Here is an 18697-nt window from a genome sequence, read left to right as displayed (position 1 = left end):
TTCTTTTTGAGCCTTTTTCCTTATACTCCTCACCTGTTCATTTTTACCATGACCTTAGAATTATCTTAATTTTTCTAAAATTTTGATAAATTTTGTCAACAAGTAGGAGTCTGTCTGTCTCTTAAAATAAAGTATCCATAATATATCTGGTCTTAGCTGAGTCGTTTAAAAAACCCACACATTTAGTAAGTATTTACTTTAAAGAAATAATTCCTAGTAGTGTCTTTTGGCTTATAAAGTGGAACTTGAGTCCCTCTAGTGGATAGAGTATAATTCACTTTCCAAGCTTGAAACAGGAAGATGAACCAGCTTTCAAACACTGTTCTCATCTGTACTGGTGTCCCCTCTCCCCAACTAAGAGGCAGTGCTTAGTTGGTCACTTGCTTGGCTTGAACATTAGATAAGATTCACCAGTCCTTCTCGTCTGCCCATGTGATCCTGGTACCCTGGTCATTTCTAGCATGTGATCTCACAAGCTGTGCCTCACCAGCTTCTTTCTTTCAAGCCTCAGCAAGTTTAAAAATCAGATTACAAGTTGGTGCTTTTAAGCCATGCAGTTCTTTATAGAAAAGAACACAGTGCCTCAAGGGTCTTTGAGTTGCCTTGAAGGAAGTAATCATACAGGCCCATTTGGGGCACAAGTAGATTAAGGACATTTACTTATTAGAGGAGTTGTTACATACTGATAACCAGAAGCATGGTATGGCAGCAGAAGGAACCTGGGTTTGGGATTCACATCCTAACTTTGCAGTTACTACCTATGTGACCTTAAGCTGTTTATGTAGCCTCTCTGTCTTAGTTTTCCCTTCTGTAAAATGCGGAGGTGTTAAACCTATTTTCCAGGGTTAAATATTAAAAATAAACATGCAGCCCTAGCCAGGTGGCTCGGTTGGTTGGGTTTCATCCTGTACACCAAAGGGTTTTGGCTTGATCGCAGTTGGGGCACATGAGGAAAACAATAGATTGGTGTTTCTCTTTCACATTGATGTTTTTCTCTCTGTGTCTCTCTCCCTTACCCTCTTTCTAAAAATCAATAGAAACATAGTATTGGGTGAGGATTAATTTTTAAAAAACACACACAAAAAAACATGCCAAAGAAAAGCCTTTGTGTTTTGAGTGGTCTATGATTGATAGCAGAAGTCATGGACATTTCCCTGAGTTCATTACAGTGCATTCAATTATTTCTGTAACTTTCCCCTCTTTTCCCATTCCTTCTTTTACTTTCAGTCACCACCAAGTAAGCGAAGAAAATTAGAGAAGCCAAGGAAACCCATCACATTTGTAGTGTTGGAGTCTGTGATGAAAGAATTATCCCTCAAAGCATCATCTTTGGGCTCTGAGACAGTGGAAGAAGGCATAGTAGTTGTAATGACATGGATTGAAAAAATTCTCACTGATCTTAAGGTACCTGGTTATATACATTGAAGAAGTACTTATATCTTTTACTTTGTTTTCCTTTTTAAAAAAATGGGGGGGGGCCTTTGATAGTAAAAAAAGTGATTTCGTATAAAATTCTGTTTTTTTCCTCTAAATAGGTCCAGCATAAACGAGTTCCGTGTGGAAAGGGGGAAATTAGCCTTTTCCTAACAGCCATAGAAAACTCCTGGATTCATTTAAGGAGAAAGAAAAGAGAACGAGTGAGACAATTGAGAGAAGTTCCTCGAGCTCCTGAGGACGTCATCCAAGCTTTGGAAGAGAAAAAGTTCACCCCCGAAGAGTCTGGCAGTAGCCAAGATTTGGCCCAGGGCCCCCGGGAGAGTGTCCTGTGTGGCCCTGCTCTACAGGAAGGCGAGTCAGCCACTGTTGAGGGCCATGGCCCAATCCAGGATTCGCTTTCCCAGGAAGGAAACACAGGACCCATGGAGGATGAAAGGAGTGAGGAAAAGGGAGACATGGAGGTTTTGGAAAGTTCTAAAGGCTCTAGCAATGGAGCCCAGGACCGAGAGGCTTCTGAGCAGCTCATCAGCCCAGTGTCTGAAAAAGAGACCCCTCTCCAAGGAGTGGCTGGACATTACCTTTTCAAGTGTTTGATAAACATTAAGAAGGAGGTCGATGATGCCTTAGTTGAAATGCACTGGGTTGAGGGTCAGAACAGGGATTTGATGAACCAGCTTTGTACCTATATACGTAACCAGATTTTCAGGCTCGTTGCCAGTTAACTCCAAACTTCTTGCACAGTTGGAAAAGTTGTATAAAGCAGCTTGCTTGGAGTGGCCTGTGGGGTGGCAAGAGGAATTCTGCCATGGGCCTGTTGGTAGCATTACGTGGAATTACCTTTAAAAACAAAAACAAATTAATTCATTTTTAGACCTCCCCCCAATCCCCTTTTTTTAAGTTACAGGGCATTGTAGTTCAGGAGGAAGAATTGTGATTATCAGCATCAAAAAAAGCCATCAGAAAACTCATAATGGATTTAAACCTGATTTAAACTGATTACCTTAGCTTTAGACTGCTTCTCTGAGGCCAAAAGGATTATTTTTGGAATCTGGTCTGGGTCAGAACAGTACAGAGCATCATGCTTTCTCATCCCCCAAATGGAGGCAGTACACCTGGGCAGATAGGCTCTGTACCCTCTTCTGGAGTCACCTTCAAGACTGAAGACTTTCTCTGGGTACATATGATTGACTGCCTCTGAGTCAGTCCTAGGAAAAGAACTGGCCTGATGGTAGGTGATGGGAGAGTCAGGGAGAGGAAGCTTAGTAATGCCAGAAGAGGGGCTGATCTGGGGAGTGCCTGGAAACGTCACATTCCTGACTCATGTCCGTTTTGATGTTGCTTATTACAGAAACAATTAGGTAAGCAAAACTCCCAGATGTGAGTGACTGAGACACAACAGAATGAAGCCATACCCCTACCTCCAACCTGTTGAAAGTACTGTTTGTAGTAGTTTTACTAGTATATGACATTTGAAATGGAGCTTTGTTTTGTTTTTAATATAAGAGTAATTCTGAATTGAAAACTGTCCATCCTGTTCGAATCCTGGGGTTGGGGAAATATATTCTTGAGTTTGAATGGGTAAATGATGATAAAAATAAGAAATGAAGTAAGCAGTAGGTTGCTTAAGAAATTCTCATCCATTGGCAGATCAGTTGTAGCTGATCAATTACTACTTTTGTGTTGGTTCCTTAGTAATTCTCTCTGTACTTACCTACCTGTTAGCATAGGAGAATTCTGAGGCCAGGATAACCATGTTCTTAAAACATGTTTCTAATTGGAATGTCAGGGCTCAGCAGGAATGCCTCTGGAAAAAGTTTCTTTTTTTTGTTCTCTTGATGTTTTGGGTACTCTCTGCTGAGCTTCACTTTCAGTAGCGTAGTGTTCTATTTAGACTGAAATTTTTTGAGTATGGTGCCAGACGGAGTCCCTTGTTACCTACAATGAAGACCGGAGCAGAGTAGTTAAGCCACACTTCAGAAAGATGGCTATTGGTTAGGGTAGAATACTGATGACCTTGGCATATTTTGGCAGTAGCTAGGCCAGGCCCTCAGCAAAGATACAGGAAATGAAAATGGGATTATGTTACACCTCTCTGTAGCGATGGAAACAGCTGCAGAAGATACCATATTAACCCATCAGTGTTCTTAACCTGGTCCATGAGCCTCAAGAGAATCATAAACCTCCTGGGTGGTTTTTACTTTATTCAAAAAAAATTTTTAAATATATTTTTATTGATGTCGGAGAGGAAGGGAGAGGGAGAGAGAGATAGAAACATCGATGATGAGAAAAAATCATTGATCAGCTGCCTCCTGCACGCCCCTCACTGGGGATCGAGCCTGCCACCCCGGCATGTGCCCACACCAGGTATCAAACCATGACCACCTTGTTCATAGGTCGACACTCAATCACTGAGCCATGCCAGCCGAGCCTGAGTTGTTTTTAAAAGCTCTGTGAGCATATGTGTTTTGTTTTGTTTTGTTTTGTTTTGTTTTGTTTTGTTTTGTTTTGTTTTGTTCCTGGAGAGAAAGGTTCCTGACTTAGAGAGAGCAGTCAGTAACCCCCTCAGGATTAGGAACCACTGTTCTAGTCCAACCTCTCATTTGACAGGATGAGGAGACCAGTCTTGGCCTAGGGTCACACAGAACCAAGATTTAATGCATAGCCTTGGATTCCTCTGGTCCAATAATCTCCTGTGCTCACCCATACCAGCCTGCTGTATTGACCTCTGATGACACATTTGAATCATATGCCAGACCCAAACCAAGGTAAATTTCTATCTTGATAGAATTTTAGGGTAATTAAGTTAGGTGGCAACTAGTGGCCAATAAGTATTTATTTTTTGCTTGTTTGTGTCATTTAAAAAAGAATCTAGCATGTGCTCATTAAAAGATTTGGAAAAGTGAAAGAAAACAGCAACAAAGTCACTCCTAGTCTCAACCTTCTCAAACACAACCACTAATGGTATTTTAGTATTTCCTTCTAGTCTCTCTTTCTGTAGATGGGGTGTGTGATAGGGTTTAACTTTGGTTGTACTCATGCTGTGTATTTTATATTACGCTTTTTTCATTTAATACCTTGTAAGTATTTTTCCATGTTATAACAGTAGTGCATTTATTTATACTCCTTGCCTGATCAAAATGTATTTCAGGCACAGTATTAGCCTTTGTTTAGATCTAGTACTTAGAGATTCCCAGAGAATAAGATATGTAACTGGAGGACCAAAGATGTGTGCAAGTTTCATTGCCCCAGGTTTTGGGCTTGGTGTCATGGAGGAGGTTTTATAGGTGTTGTCAATGCACTTAGAGTTTAAAAGGTATGTGACAAGGGAAGCTTCCACTGCTAGAGCTGTGAGTGCCTTTGCATTTGGATATCTAATGAGAACATTGAAAACATTTTTAAAAATATATTTTTATTGATTTCAGAGAGGAAGGGAGAGGGAAAGAAATAAAAACATCAACGATGAGAGAGAATCATTGATCGGCTGCCTCCTGCACGCCCCACACTGGGAATTGAGCCCACAAACTGGGCATGTGCCCTGACCAGGAATTGAACCATGACTTCCTGTTCATAGGTTGATGCTCAACCACTGAGCCATGCTGGCTGGGCCATTGAAAACGCTTTTAAAAGACATCTAAAAATTCTTTTAGGTATGCATGTACTTTATAATTGTGTGATATGTGATGTGATAGCATATACCTTTGGTATAGGGGGAAAGGGAATTTATTTTCTTTAAAGAAATAGGTTATTGCCCTGACTGGGTGGCTCAGTTGGTTGAGCTTTGTCTTGTACACTGAAAGGTCACCAGTTCGATTTCCAGTCAGGGCACATGCTCACGTTGTGGGCTTAATTCCCTGGTCCTGGTGCATGTGGGAGGCAGCCAATTTGATGTTTCTCTCTCTCCTTTCCTCGTAACAAAATCAATAAAAACCTTTTAAAAAAAAAAGTTATTGACCCATGTATGGTGTTGAATGATACTTGCCTTAAAGGTCTGGAGGTCAAGTTCATATGGATGGGTTGGTATGGAATTAAATCTTTGTGGTATGATCTTAAATTCTATTCTGGTCCCTGGCACTGGCTTCTGATCTTCTACAATTCAAATGGGAACAGAAGCTGAACTTGTTTTCCAAGGAGGACTAAAGCTGCTTTTGTTCTTTGGAATTTGTTTTGTTTCCAACAGTTTGCTTCCCTCACCTCACATCCTTACCAGAGCAATGCTCCATGTCCTAGCAGGGTTGGCATCTCTGTGGTAGAGTTTCAGCTAATCTTAAGGGTTCATATTGATAACTATGATGTGATTACACCAACTTCTACAAGTAATAAAACTGCAAGGTGTAGCACCCGGCTAGCATGGCTCAGTGGTTGATCACTAACCTATGAACCAGGAGGTCACAGTTTGATTCCTGGTCATGGCACATGCCGGGGTTGTGGGCTTGATCCCCAGTAGGGGGCATGCAGGAGAGCGCTGATGATTCTCTTTCATCATTGATGTTTCTAACTCTCTGTCCCTCTCCCTTCCTCTCTCTCAAATCAACTTTAAAAAAAAAAGGTAGCCCCTCGACCTTAAACCACAGCATTTTCCTCTGTGGCCACACGGGGGCACCTTTGGCCCCTTTTTCAAGCACCTTAACTGCACTGTAGGAATGGATCAAATTGTGCGCTTGGTATTTTCTTGAAATACCCATTTGCTACCCAGATAAATATTTTTATGTAAATAAAATTTGAAAAATAAAGGTAGAAAGAAGAGAAAAATCGATTACCCTATGGTCTTTTTATCTGTACATAATTTTTCAACTTTTTATGTTTATGGTCACAGTTGACTATTTTTTCTTTCTTTCCATCTGTCCTGCTACTCTAGAATATATCCAAGTAGGGTCAGTCCTTTGGATCAAACTTTTTTTGCTATCTAGTTAATTAGGGTACTATAGGGGGATGGTTAGTGAGCTTAAACAGTAACTTTTCAAAAGCCTTATGTTATACGAAGAGTAATACAGAGAGTTCTAAGAAAGAAACTGCTTTCAATGTTCTTTTGTCTTTTCATTCTTTTGGTTTATCTGGCTGGCTGACTAGCATGCATGTAATGTGTTGTTTACATCAATAGATGGCACAGTTGGTTCTGTGTTGGTATGTATTTTATAGGTTGGCTGGGCCTTCTTTCCCACAAGGGCTGTTTCTGTGTAAAAATGTATATTACTAACCCTGGAGTCTGTGTGGGCTCAAGAAGAAGTTCCATCCACCTTTATTTTTATGGCACTGGATCAGATGTTCTAAGTGGCCACCCAACAGATCTGCACATTAGGAGGAAGAAGGTTCATTTTGAAAAACCAAAGAGCCCTCTGGGTTGTAAGAAAGTCTCAAAGATAACAGTAGTTTTATAGCCATCCAGGAAGTACCCCTAGGAAAGGAACCTGGCCACATTTTTTAGGGAATTTGGTGCTTGGGAGATTGGATTTGCTGAATGGGCAGTAACCTCAGTAAAACTCAGAGGTGGCTTGCTAGTAGAACAAATTGGCTTCTGCCTCCTGGAGCAGGGCGTTCAAGGTCCCAAACCTTTCTAATGCTCCCCAGCACAAATCTCTTGGTGCTCGTGCCAGCACAGTATTAGCCCTACATGGGTCTCACCCCACTAGCAGCAGGGCCTCACATACATGCCAGAGAGTTCCCGCTCTGCTCTGTAAAGGCATTCAGGTTCTCTGCTGTGACTCACCCAAATGACTAAAGCAGCGGTTTATTATTTTAATTGCTGGTTGGAACAGCTAATGCTGCCTTTTGGAGGATGTGCTTTTACTCCAGGGACTATGTTGTGACTGAGTGAAGGCCTTGCACTGCCAAATGCCCTTTGAGGTGTAGCCTACCTGCCTGTCTCAGCTCATGCAAAAATATCAGGGACTCTGGGCTCTCCTCTGGGAAATGGAAGAACCAGGGAAATGAGATAAGAAGGAATGAACTAGAAAGTGCAAGTGAACTTGGCATAATTGTCTTGTATATGATGTTCTTAAGAGGGCAAAGGATGTTTAAATCCTAGGCTATTTAGCCACCCTAAGGGAATGAAAAACAAAAGAGCATAGGCCTCACAGTTTATCAGACCTCAGTTTACATTCCAGTTCCACTTACGGGATAAGTCAATTTCACTAAGCCTTGGCTTCCTCATTCAAAAGATGAGGAATTCTTGCTTCCCAGTGTTATAGCAGCAGTTAAATGAGAGAACTACAAAAACATCTGGAAGGGCAAACAGAGTGGGCTTCTCAACTTGTTCATTTCTTCGTATTCTTTGAGTTTTCAATTTCTAGGCAGAAAATCTTCCAGTACACTCAAGTGAAAAGTCCCAAGGCCTTAAGTATAAAATTGCAGGTGTATACTGTCACTTTTTGAATAATAGCAAAAGTGAAGCTTCCAGGTACTGCAGAAGTGAACAATATTGATTGGCTGTCTTTATATAAATCGTATCATTTAGTAACCCTGCAAAGTGGTATGGTGTCCTTGTGCGATAGCTTAAAGAGATGAAAGCTCAGAGAACTTAAAGTGACTTGTCCTAAGTTTATTCACAGAGCTAAGTCAAAGAAATGGGATTTGAACTCAGGCCCAAAGACCCAAGATAACAGATCTCAAGATTTGGAAATAAAGTTCCAGACTAATTTGACCCACCTCTAGGGAAGGAGACGTCAATTATTTGACACAGGGAAGAGACAAAAATCATCTCTTACCATTTAGCACTTTAAGGTTATATTATTTTCCAGCCTATGATCAATGAGCAAGATTTAATAAGTGAAATTACTTGTGATTAGTTCTTAATTTATGCTACCAAATTTTCATAGAATTTTGTATTTGGCAGTAGTGCAGATCATTAAGTAGTTAGTAAAAACACAAAATAAAATTCTAGAGCATGTACATGTTGGATCAGAATCAATGTAAAATAACTAAATAACTGATAATTAGGTAATGACTCCTACATAATACCTAATTGTATAATAATTGAAGAAGGATTTTTAAAATATTTTATTTTATTTTTTTTTTAAACATATTTTATTGATATTTTACAGAGAGGAAGGGAGAGGGATAGAGAGCTAGAAACATCGATGAGAGAGAAACATCGATCAGCTGCCTCCTGCACACCTCCCACTGGGGATGTGCCCGCAACCAAGGTACATGCCCTTGACTGGAATCGAACCCGGGACCCTCCAGTCCGCAGGCCGACGCTCTATCCACTGAGCCAGACCGGTTTCGGCGATTTTTAAAATATTTTAGTAGACAGCACTAAATATTTCAAAAGCAGAACACAAAACTGATGTGCTTTTTAATCTTGCTGAAAAGGGCAGTAATTGTCAGAAAACTAGCAAGTTGTCTTCCCCAGGTATGGTGAATGAACTGAAAATCTGAAGAAAAGAAAAGGCTGCCTGCCATCTGGTGGAGCCATTCAGGGAGTGTGGCCTGAGAGTCTAGAAACTAGAGCCAGGAAATTCTCAGCTGGGGGACTTGGCTGGCTCTAGCAGCCAGTCAGCCCCTAGGGAAATGTGCTGCTGCTGCTGTCCAAAAGAGAAGGCCATCCAGAGACCACTGCTGGGCCTGGGCCTGGGTGAGGCAGACCTGCTCCCATAAATTGGCTGGAAAAGGGGGATTCCTAGTCTGGTCTGACAGGATCCTCAATTCCAACTGACTTGTCCCAGGATTCTTGCTTTGAGTGCCAAAAGTGGGCATTATGGACCAAACTCTGGCCTGTATTTCAGTGACCTAGATAAGAACTAATAAGGACTTTTTCATTCACAAAGGGAAGTACAGTATTTCCTCATCTTCTACCCCAGGGGCTAGGCAACAAGGGATAGCTCATGCTCTGACTAGGAGGAAGTAGCTTTTATTCAGTTCCTGTTGGTTATTGCCATGTAAAAATAGGTGCCCAGTGTTGTTGGATCTTTTCATTTTTTAAATTTGGAATATATATATATATATATATATATATATATATATATATATATATATATATTTATTGTTTAAAGAATTACATATTGTATTACAAATGTCTCCTTTTTCCCCCATTGACCTCCCCCCGACAACTCCACCCCCCAGCACATGTCCTCACCCCCTTAGTGTCTGTGTCCATTGCTTATATGCATGCATATAAGTCTCTTACCTCCCCTGGATCTTTTCGTTTCTTTGAGGGAAGTCAGAAATCCAGATTTGTGAGAAATTTACCTAATTATGAATCCTAATTCAGTATTTTAGGAAAACCTAGTAGAACCTTTTCTACCTGCAGGTGTTAGAACTGTAAATATTTGCAGCCTTCACTGTCCTAACTCTCACTTCAACTATTGAAGTCTAGTTCCTGCCCACCCTCCTTTTTTTAGAGTTTTCACTCTCTAAAATCAATGGGGAAAATATCCTTGGGTGAGAGAGTGAAAGGGAGGGGGAGGGACAGAGAGAGAGAACCATGGATGTGAGAGAGACACATTGATTGGTTACCTCCCCGACACGCACCGTTGGGGCCAGGAATCGAGCCTGCAAATGAGGTATGTGCCCTTGACGGAATCAAACCCAGGACCCTTCAGTTCGAGGGCCGATGCTCTAACCATGGAGCAAAACTGGCTGGGGCTAGAGTTCTCATCTCTTCTTCCATATATATATATATATATTTTTTTTTTTTTGGGTGGGGGGGTGGATTCCACATATGAGTGAGATCATGTGATACTTGTCTTTCTCTGACTGGCTTATTTCACTTAGCATAATACACTCCAGGTCCCTTCATGCTGTCTCAAAGGGTAAGAGATCCTTCTTTTTTACTGCTGCATAGTATTCCATGGTGTGAATGTTTCACAGATTTTTTATCCACTCATCTATTGTTGGGTACTTGGGCTGTTTCCAGATCTTAGCTATTATAACTTGTGCTGCTATAGTCTTGATCACCATACATCCTCCCAGCTGTTCAGTTATCTCTGCTCCACCCTCTCCTTCAATACCAGGGACTAAAATCTTCCCCCTCAGAAATATCTTTCAAATCTAGCTCAGCCTCTTCATCCCTAGTGCCACTGCCTTAGTGCTGTTCATCTCACCTGAACTGGAAAGGTAGTCTGAACCATTTCTGGGGAACTTCAGAGCTAAGCATCAGAAAGATCAGCGTTAGATAGGTTTGAGGAGGGGGAGATGAAATCTGCTTTTGGGGGTAAAATGGGACATCTTTCAGAATAAAGACTAGTATGGGAAGTAGACCCACAGCAATAGGTCAGGTTAGTTGAGAACAAGAAGTATGAGCCCCTGGCCAGGTAGTTCAGTTGGTTGGAGCATTGTCCTGTATAACAAAAGGTTTCAGGTTTGATTTCTGGTCAGGACACATATCTAGGTTGTGGGTTTGATCCCCAGTTGGGGCACATATGAGAAGCAACCGACCATTGTTTCTCTCTCACTCTCCTTTTCTCTCTCTCTAAAATCAATAAAAACAGTAGTTGAGCGTTAACCAGGAGGTCACGGTCAAGCCATCAGGGCCCATGCCTGCGTTGCAGGCTCGATCTCCAGTGGGGGGTGTGCAGGAGGTAGCCAATCGATGATACTCTCTCATTATTGATGTTTCTGTCTCTCTCCCTCTCCTTTCCTTTCTCTGGAATCAATAATTAGTTAACTGCCACACGTACAAAACAGAAACCATCCCCACACGCCACGATATTTTGAATTTAATTTAAAAAATCAATTTGCAATGAATATTATAAAAATAAATATATTACTCACAATTCAGGTGTTCTTGAATATTTTTAGCTGAAAATTCTCATGAAAAATGACTTTAAAGTTGGTCAGGGCTTCCACTTAGGGAAAATATATTTTTTTTATAGACACGAGTGGCATGTGGGGAAGGTCCTTCGTTTGAGTTTACAGACGCTTATGGCCTACAATGGGTTAAAAAAACATTTAAATTAAATAAAAGCATATCCTCAGGTGAGGATTAAAAAAATAGTATGAGGCCTTTTCTGATAAAGCACAGGAAAACTTTCCCTCTTTGACATAATTTCATTTTATAAAAGTAATGCACTGTCACTATTCAAAATTTATAAAATAATGAATAAAAATTTACAATTCTATTACTCAAATGGAATTATTTTACATTTTACCTATCTTAGTATTTTTATATATGTATATATTTTTAAATAGTAAATGTGGGATCATATTGTATATTGCTATTTCATAATCTTTTGCATTTAGCAACATATTATGATAACCTTTGCTAATTATAAAATTAGTCTGTGTCAGAAAACTTGTGAAAATAAAAATTACCAGTAATCATGCCCAAAGACAATCATCGTTAATATTTTGGTTTATTGACAACCTTGTTTTCTTCACATGCCGTATTCTGATTGTTACTTCACTAAACCAGTTGTTTCTTGTTGGAAATTTAGGTTTCCTGCTTTTCACTATTGTATTAAATAATGCTTTAGTGAATATCTTTATACAAATATTTATGTTTTCTTATTGCTTTAGTATAAGTTTATGTAAGAATCACTGAAGCAGCCCTGGCCAGTGTTGCTCAGTTGGTTGGGCATCGTTCCCTGCACTTGGAGGGTTGCATGTCCAATTCCTGGTCAGGGCACATGCCCAGGTTTTGGGCTCAATCCCTGGTAGGGCATGAAGGAGGCAGCCAATCAATGTTTCGCTCCCATCGATGTTTCTCCCCCTCCCTGTCTCTTTAAAAATCCATTAAAAATGTTTTTAAAAAATCACTGTAGCAGAAGATATGACACTTTTAAAGGTTCTTTTTTTAAAAATACGTATTTTTATTGATTTCAGAGAAGAAGGGAGAGGGAGAGAGAGAGAGAAAAACAATGATGATGGAGAATCATGGATCGGCTGCCTCCAGCACACCCCCTACTGGGGATCGAGCCCTCAACCCAGGCATGTGCCCTGACTGGGAATCGAACTGTGACCTCCTGGTTCATAGGTCGAGGTTCAACCACTGAGCCACGCCGGCCGGGCTTTTAAAGGTTCTTTATATACTTTGCTAATTTGCTCACTAAAATGGTTGTACTACTTTACATTTTTATAAGTGCTTGTGTTTACCACACGTTTGATAGAAGACTAATTTTAGAAACCCTTTTAATATATAGGCAAGAATATTTTCATTGTTTTAATTTTATTGTGATATTGGCAAGTTCAAACATTTTCATATATTTACACATATTTATATATTGTTTTATAAATTTTAAATTATGTTCTGTGTTCATTTTTCTATCCAGGTGTTCTTTTTATTGAATTGCAAAGGCACATCTTACCAATATTTTCCTCCATTTTGTCATTAACCTTTTCCTTTTATTTATGGTGATTTTGTTTGTTTTTACAGTTAAGGAGCTTTTAGAGGGTTTATGTAATCAAATCTGTCAGACTGTTCCTTTATATTGCCTTTGTTTGCCTTTATGGGTAGACACCTCCTTCACCCTCGGAGCAACAAAAATGTCTGCCTATATTTTATTCACCATAGGAGCAACAAAAATGTCTGCCTATATTTTATTATGGCTCTTTTTGGCATTGTTTTTTACATTTAACACTTGAATTGATGTTGGTTTATGGTTTGAGGTTTAAGGACCTGTTTAACAAATGGTTCAGTTATCACAGAGTAACACATTAGAGAGATGACTGGTAAGCTCCACCACTGCCATCTGAGATGTCTCTGATGGGTATGGGGAAGTGAGCAGACTGTGAGGCTGGGTGGATATACTATCCCAGCCCCCAGCCTGGAGGGGTGTGGCTCCTGGAGTATCCCTAGCACTACCCAGTATAGACTCTCCCAATGGGGCCTGGGGCCTTGGTAAGAATTCTGGTTGCAGGCATGGAACTGAACCCTGGATCCAGGCAGTCTGTTCAGTGACAGGCCACTGCTCTGGACTTTGCATAGTCTTCTGAAAGGGCATCAGTTAGATTGCAGGTAGCTGATCTCTTGGGTTTTAAAGACTTGATCCTGCAGCCTTGCTTTTAGGTATGAGCTTGGATTGCTGGGACAGTAGAACTTAGTCCTTTCTGAGGGGCACTGATTGCATTCCAGCCCTGAAACCTGGGAGGGGCCTTCCCTATCATCAACATCCCCCCACCCCAACTGATCCAGCTGGCTCTTGACTCATTTTGTAAGACTTTACCTTTCTCTACTAACTTTGTCCAGTCTCACTCCCATAACCTGAATTAGTTTACTCTGAAGCCACAACTTCCTTCCCTGCACTCCTCCAGAGGACTAACTGAAGCCCTCATCCTTTCCCTTGTGCCTTTTTCCACTTTATCAGCTTCCTCCTTCCTAAGTCATCCACATCCTAAGTCTCTCTAGCTGCAGAGTGGCTAGCCTCTTTGGTTTCTCAGAAAAGCTCATAGTGCCTGGCTCCTCCCTTTTTGCTTTTGAACTGCATGTCTTTCCTTATTACTCAGTGTCCACACCCAGCGCGGTTGCCTGGATAAAAATCTGCCCCTTCCCCCAGTCATCTTTTTAGGCCAGCTCCCCCTGAAGTATCCCTGCCTACCCAGGCCCAGTTAGAAACTCTTAATTCCTCAGAGTGGCCTGAGGCAGTGCAGTGTCCTCTGAGATCCTCTGCTTTGCCTTCTCACTCATTTGTTAAGCTTGTTTAAGCACCACTGAGCAGAGTTAATGAGTATTCCTGTCTTTAGCCTGGAAGGAAGAGGTTATTTCCCTACCATCTCCCATTTCTGTGAGGTCTTCAGGACTCTGGACTCACTACCCCAGCTGGCCTGTTTCACACAGTCAAAGGAGAACCAGGCTACCTCTCATCCCAGCTGACACTAAGCAGCTTTGAGACCTTGGATACCTTCTCTTGGGAGTTTGGACTCAGTGATCTCAACTCTTCCAGCTATGACAACGTGTGAGGCAATGAAGAGGGGAAAGTACATGAATGGCGAGGTGGAACTTGATTGTACCTGTTTCGTAGGTTCAGGAAAGGTCCTTTGACAACTCACCAGGAGTGGAGGATGGTAGGTAAAGACTTAGATGGAAACTTAGGGCTCTAGAGAGCCCACTTCACTGATGATTGAATGAGTACCCTATAGGATTCACGTGTATTAAAGTAATTCAAAACCCTGGTCACCATTCAGGGTAGGCTTATCAGGAATCAGGTTTAGCTGGCTAACCCTACTTTAAATCCACTTAATTTTTCTTATTCCTTCTTACAAAAAATATTATTATTGGGGACCCTAACCTTCTAAAATGAGTATCTTAGTACTCTATGAGTCTTTATGTAATCATATGATTTTGTGCTACATCCAGCACAATGGTAAAGAGCAAAGCTAACCTTTTGCAGGTATTATATGGAGTTCTGCTCTGTGACCTTTACCCCACTCTGGCTTACCAAAGGGTCACCTGGCTTTGGCTACAAGGATACCCAGCCCAGTGGTGGCACATGTTAGGCACACAATAAATATTTGTTAAATGAATAGTGTCTGGTGTGTCTCTGGGTGGACTAGTCGTCTGCTCCTTCCTCTTCATCTCATAGCTGACTTTCTCTTTCTGGTCTCGTTTTAATTATGATAGGTGAAAAGCTCCCTAAAGTCACTTGCAAAATTTCAGAGGTCAGGCATGGAATGTTAGGACATCTGGGATCTAGTCTGAATGCCTATATATATGGCTTTGTTGGGGTAAATGGGGGGCATGGAAGATAGTCTCATTAGGAAATGTCTCTAGCTCAGCATATTAAAAAGTTGAGAGATTTCATCTGGGCGTTAGGGTGCACACGCCTGGAGAAGGAAGATTGAAAATAGAAATCTCATGAAAAAGCACTCATTGATGGATGATGGCCCAGGTTTCTTCTGCCTCAAAGGTATTAAGCACCTAGAAGGCACAAAGAAACTTTAGAACAACTGTTTTTGGGATGCCTGGGCTTTGGATCATTCCCAAAATGTGCTAACCTTTCTGCTAAAACATAAAAAATATTTCTTTTCCCATTCCGTTGAATGAATACAATGGCAGCTTCTACCTTAGTTCCACCCCCTTGGAACAGGAAGCTGAGGCTAAAACATTAAACAGCCCTTCTGTTCATTCCCCTCTCCTTTTATTCCTCATCCATCACCTTGACAGAGATATCTGCCCATTCCCCAACTAGGGGAATCTTAGTTGATGAAAAAAAAATCTGTTTGACCATTTTCAGGCTTCTGTAGGCAACTATAGGCCCAGAAAGAGCCTCCTTTCTGAACTCTGGCTTTTGCCTAACATCCCCTGGCTGCTGTCCCCACATGACCCAAATAAACAGATGATCATGTGAAGCCAGTAAGGCTGTTTGTTTTAAATAGCAAGCATCTCCACTAAGCTCTGGAGCAGATGGGGTATTGGGGGCAAGGGAGAGGCTGGCATTTGAATCTGTTCACTTTTATCTCCTGCTTCCCCACTAAAGAAAAAGTGTCTTTAGAATATTACTTTGCAAAGTGGTGCCTTCTAAATATGATAGAGCTGGCCCTGACAAGAAGAGTCAGGAAAATTGGACTTCGGCCTCTAGAAGAGACTTCAAGAGCTGTATGTGTGCCATGACTACTTGAGGACAGAAGGGTATGGCAGGATGTAGCTCTCTGAGCATCCTGGGTCACTGGGCAGAATGGTCCAGTGCTTACCCCAAAACAAAATGAGAACTTGGTCAACAACGTTATTTCAGTCCACTACTATATGTACTGTGTACCCTCTCTACTCCCCCATCATACACACCTATATATTGCCTTTAAACTTGCCATTTTCTTCGGTTTTGCAGTTGGCCAGGCCCAATAACACTGGTAGCAGGTTGCAGGCACCTCAAAGGAAGCAATGTCAAAACCAGCACAGATCCAGCCCTTCCAGGAAAAGGGTATTTATCCATCCCATGGAGAAGAACTGGGATGTTTAATACCTGGTAATTTCCAGCTTCATCATAAACAGAGCCAGTGGCATCCAGGCATTTTTGTGTGTAATGGCGTCTCCACGTTCAGGTGTAGATGCTGGGGACATTAACTATGGAAAGGTCAGAGTCCTTTGTAGATGTGCTGGGAAACAACCCCTTTCCTCTCATTTACCAACATCTGTGTATATTTTTTTCTTTTATTGATTGATTGATTTGAGAGAGACATTTATTGTCCCTCTTATTTATGCATTCATTGATTGATTCTTATATGTGCCTTGACCGGGGATCGAACCCACAACCTTGGCATATTGGAGGAAGCTCTAATCAACTGAGCTACTTCGTCAGAGCATGTGCAGATTTTATTTCCCTCAAAGGTAAGGAGCAAAGCCTGTGTACCAGCTTTCAATGGGTCTAGCCCTCCTCTAGTCCCCAAATAAAGAATTTATCCCTTTAAGGTACAGTGGGCATGAAAGGGAATGGATTGGCAGGGTGATTGGCCAAAGAGACCTCATAAAGGTTTGCTTTTTGGTTTTGTATGATGGTGATGCCCAGGCAGTGGGATCTTAAAACCAAATGGCATTGTCCCACTGCACTGGTTAACAAAGAAATCTGTGGTAAGGACTGAGAGGGCCCCAGGCCTGCTGGCATTGGGACAACAGAGCTGAATGTGCACCAGGGTACTCCAAATACGCCTTCAGCAGGCCTGTGCGAGTGACTACAAATATCTGGGTTTCTGCAACTTCCTCCAAAGCAGAACAGCAGGGTTTCAGGTAAAGATTTTCGTGGTTCTAATCACATATTAAATGGTCAAACTCCTTCCCATGGGAGCAATTTGGTATTCCTCCAGGACTTTTTTTCTAATTGGGGACCCTGGCCTAGAACTGCCTTCAAAAGAGTCATCTTGGGGTCAGGAATAAATGCTCCCTACGGAGCAACTGGAATACTGAGTCCTTTCTAGTTTCTAGGCCTGTTTCCTTACCTGCAAGATGAGGATTTGACCAAGCTGACTTCAAAGTTCTAACTTTCTGATTGTACCCCAAACACTAGTGCAAGAAGCGGCGGTAAGAAGGGCGCCCGCGGTGGGTGGGGGGGTGGGGGGCAGACGGGGGAAGGCCAGCCCTTTAGGCGACCCCGGTTGAGGCCGGCCAAGAGGCCCCGCCCCCGCGCCCCGCCCGCGGCCTCTGGCCCAGCCACCAGGCGGGTCGGGCTTCCGCCCTCCACGTTGTTGTTCCCGATTTGGGCCACGCCCCCTTGGTCCGGGCTGGGGATGCCTCGCCATAACCGCCCCGCCCGGGTCCCAGAGTAATGGTTGGCTTCTGGGGTGGTACAGTTTGAGCCTCCACCCACATCAGAGACCAGTGGACAGAGTTAAGGGGAAGGAAAGGGAGATACTTTGTTTTAAAGGAAGGCTAGTGAAAAGTCAAGGCTAGGCCTCAGGGCACAACTGCGGAATTTCACTCCGACGTCCCATCTCCCGTTCACACAGTAGCCCCATTCGCACCTGCAAAAGTGACCCTGCTAAACACTGGCCCTTTAAACAGACGGCCGGCGGTGCGGGGTGTCCATGTGGAGCTGCTCCATGCCGTGTTGTCCTGCCCGCCCATTGGCCCGTGGCCCGATGACGTCGCCTAATAGAATGCTAACGCACTGCGGGGGGAGGAATGGAAACAAAACGCGGAATCGGATCGCCACTCCGCTCCCTCCAAGTTCTCTGGCAGCCTGCGGCTGTCAGCTCCGCCCAGGGGCGGATCCCGGGGCCAATTGCGACAGCCGGGTGGTTGCAGGAATTAGGTCACGTGTGGGTAGGGAGCGGAGACCCAAAGATCAGGCCGGTCTCTACCATCCTAATGTTTCTCTGACCTAAAATGTCCTTATTTGAGCTACTTAAGTGATGAATTTTCCACCTTTCCTTCCCTCCAGCAGGACAAATTACGTTGTGAATGATCCAAACACACAGCCACAACCCTTGTTCAACTTGTGGCATACAATCGGGGCGGGGCGAGGCGGAAAAGCGGAAATGAAGGGCGCGAACCCGGCCCGAGCTTCCACCCCCACCCAGGCCACGTGTGCTCGCTCCGTAAGTGGGTGGGGACAGCTGGCTCCCGACCCCGCCCCTCCCTCCGTGAGACGCCGCGGCCCTGCGGGTGGGGGCTCCGGTCCGGGCTTTGGCTGCGGCCCCGGTGTAGTAGCGGGGGCGGCGGCCGGGGGTAGCGCGGCTCCTTCCCTTGTTGTGTGTGTCGGTGCCTCCTCGCCATCTTGTTGCAAAGCCTTTTCTTGTCGGCGGGACTCCCGGGGGCCGCGGGGCGGGAGGCAATAGAAGGAAGGAAGAGAGGGAGGGGAAGGAAGAAGGCAGTGCCGCCTTTTTTTTTTTCTTTGCATCAAATTATTTCAAATTTGCAAATTATATTTTGCAAACATTTTGGGAGACATTGATTTTC

The 18697-nt window shown here is 42.8% G+C and overlaps 1 protein-coding gene across 1 annotated transcript in view; it reads left to right on the top strand.

Annotated features, from left to right (window-relative positions):
* Positions 1-5815, top strand: part of METTL16 (methyltransferase 16, RNA N6-adenosine) — a 61547-nt gene extending 55732 nt beyond the window's left edge. The window contains exons 9-10 of the mRNA XM_080680008.1: positions 1228-1404; positions 1536-5815. Coding sequence (XP_080536134.1) covers positions 1228-1404; positions 1536-2159 — 801 coding nt within the window. The 3' untranslated portion in view covers positions 2160-5815. The remainder of the gene's footprint in view (positions 1-1227; positions 1405-1535) is intronic.
* Positions 5816-18697: the final 12882 nt, after the last annotated feature.

The sequence above is a fragment of the Plecotus auritus genome (assembly GCF_963455305.1).
Source record: "Plecotus auritus genome assembly, chromosome: 7".
Lineage (NCBI taxonomy): Eukaryota > Metazoa > Chordata > Mammalia > Chiroptera > Vespertilionidae > Plecotus > Plecotus auritus.
The sequence above is the reverse complement of the archived record's forward strand: the minus strand, read 5'-3'. Positions and strand labels throughout refer to the sequence as shown.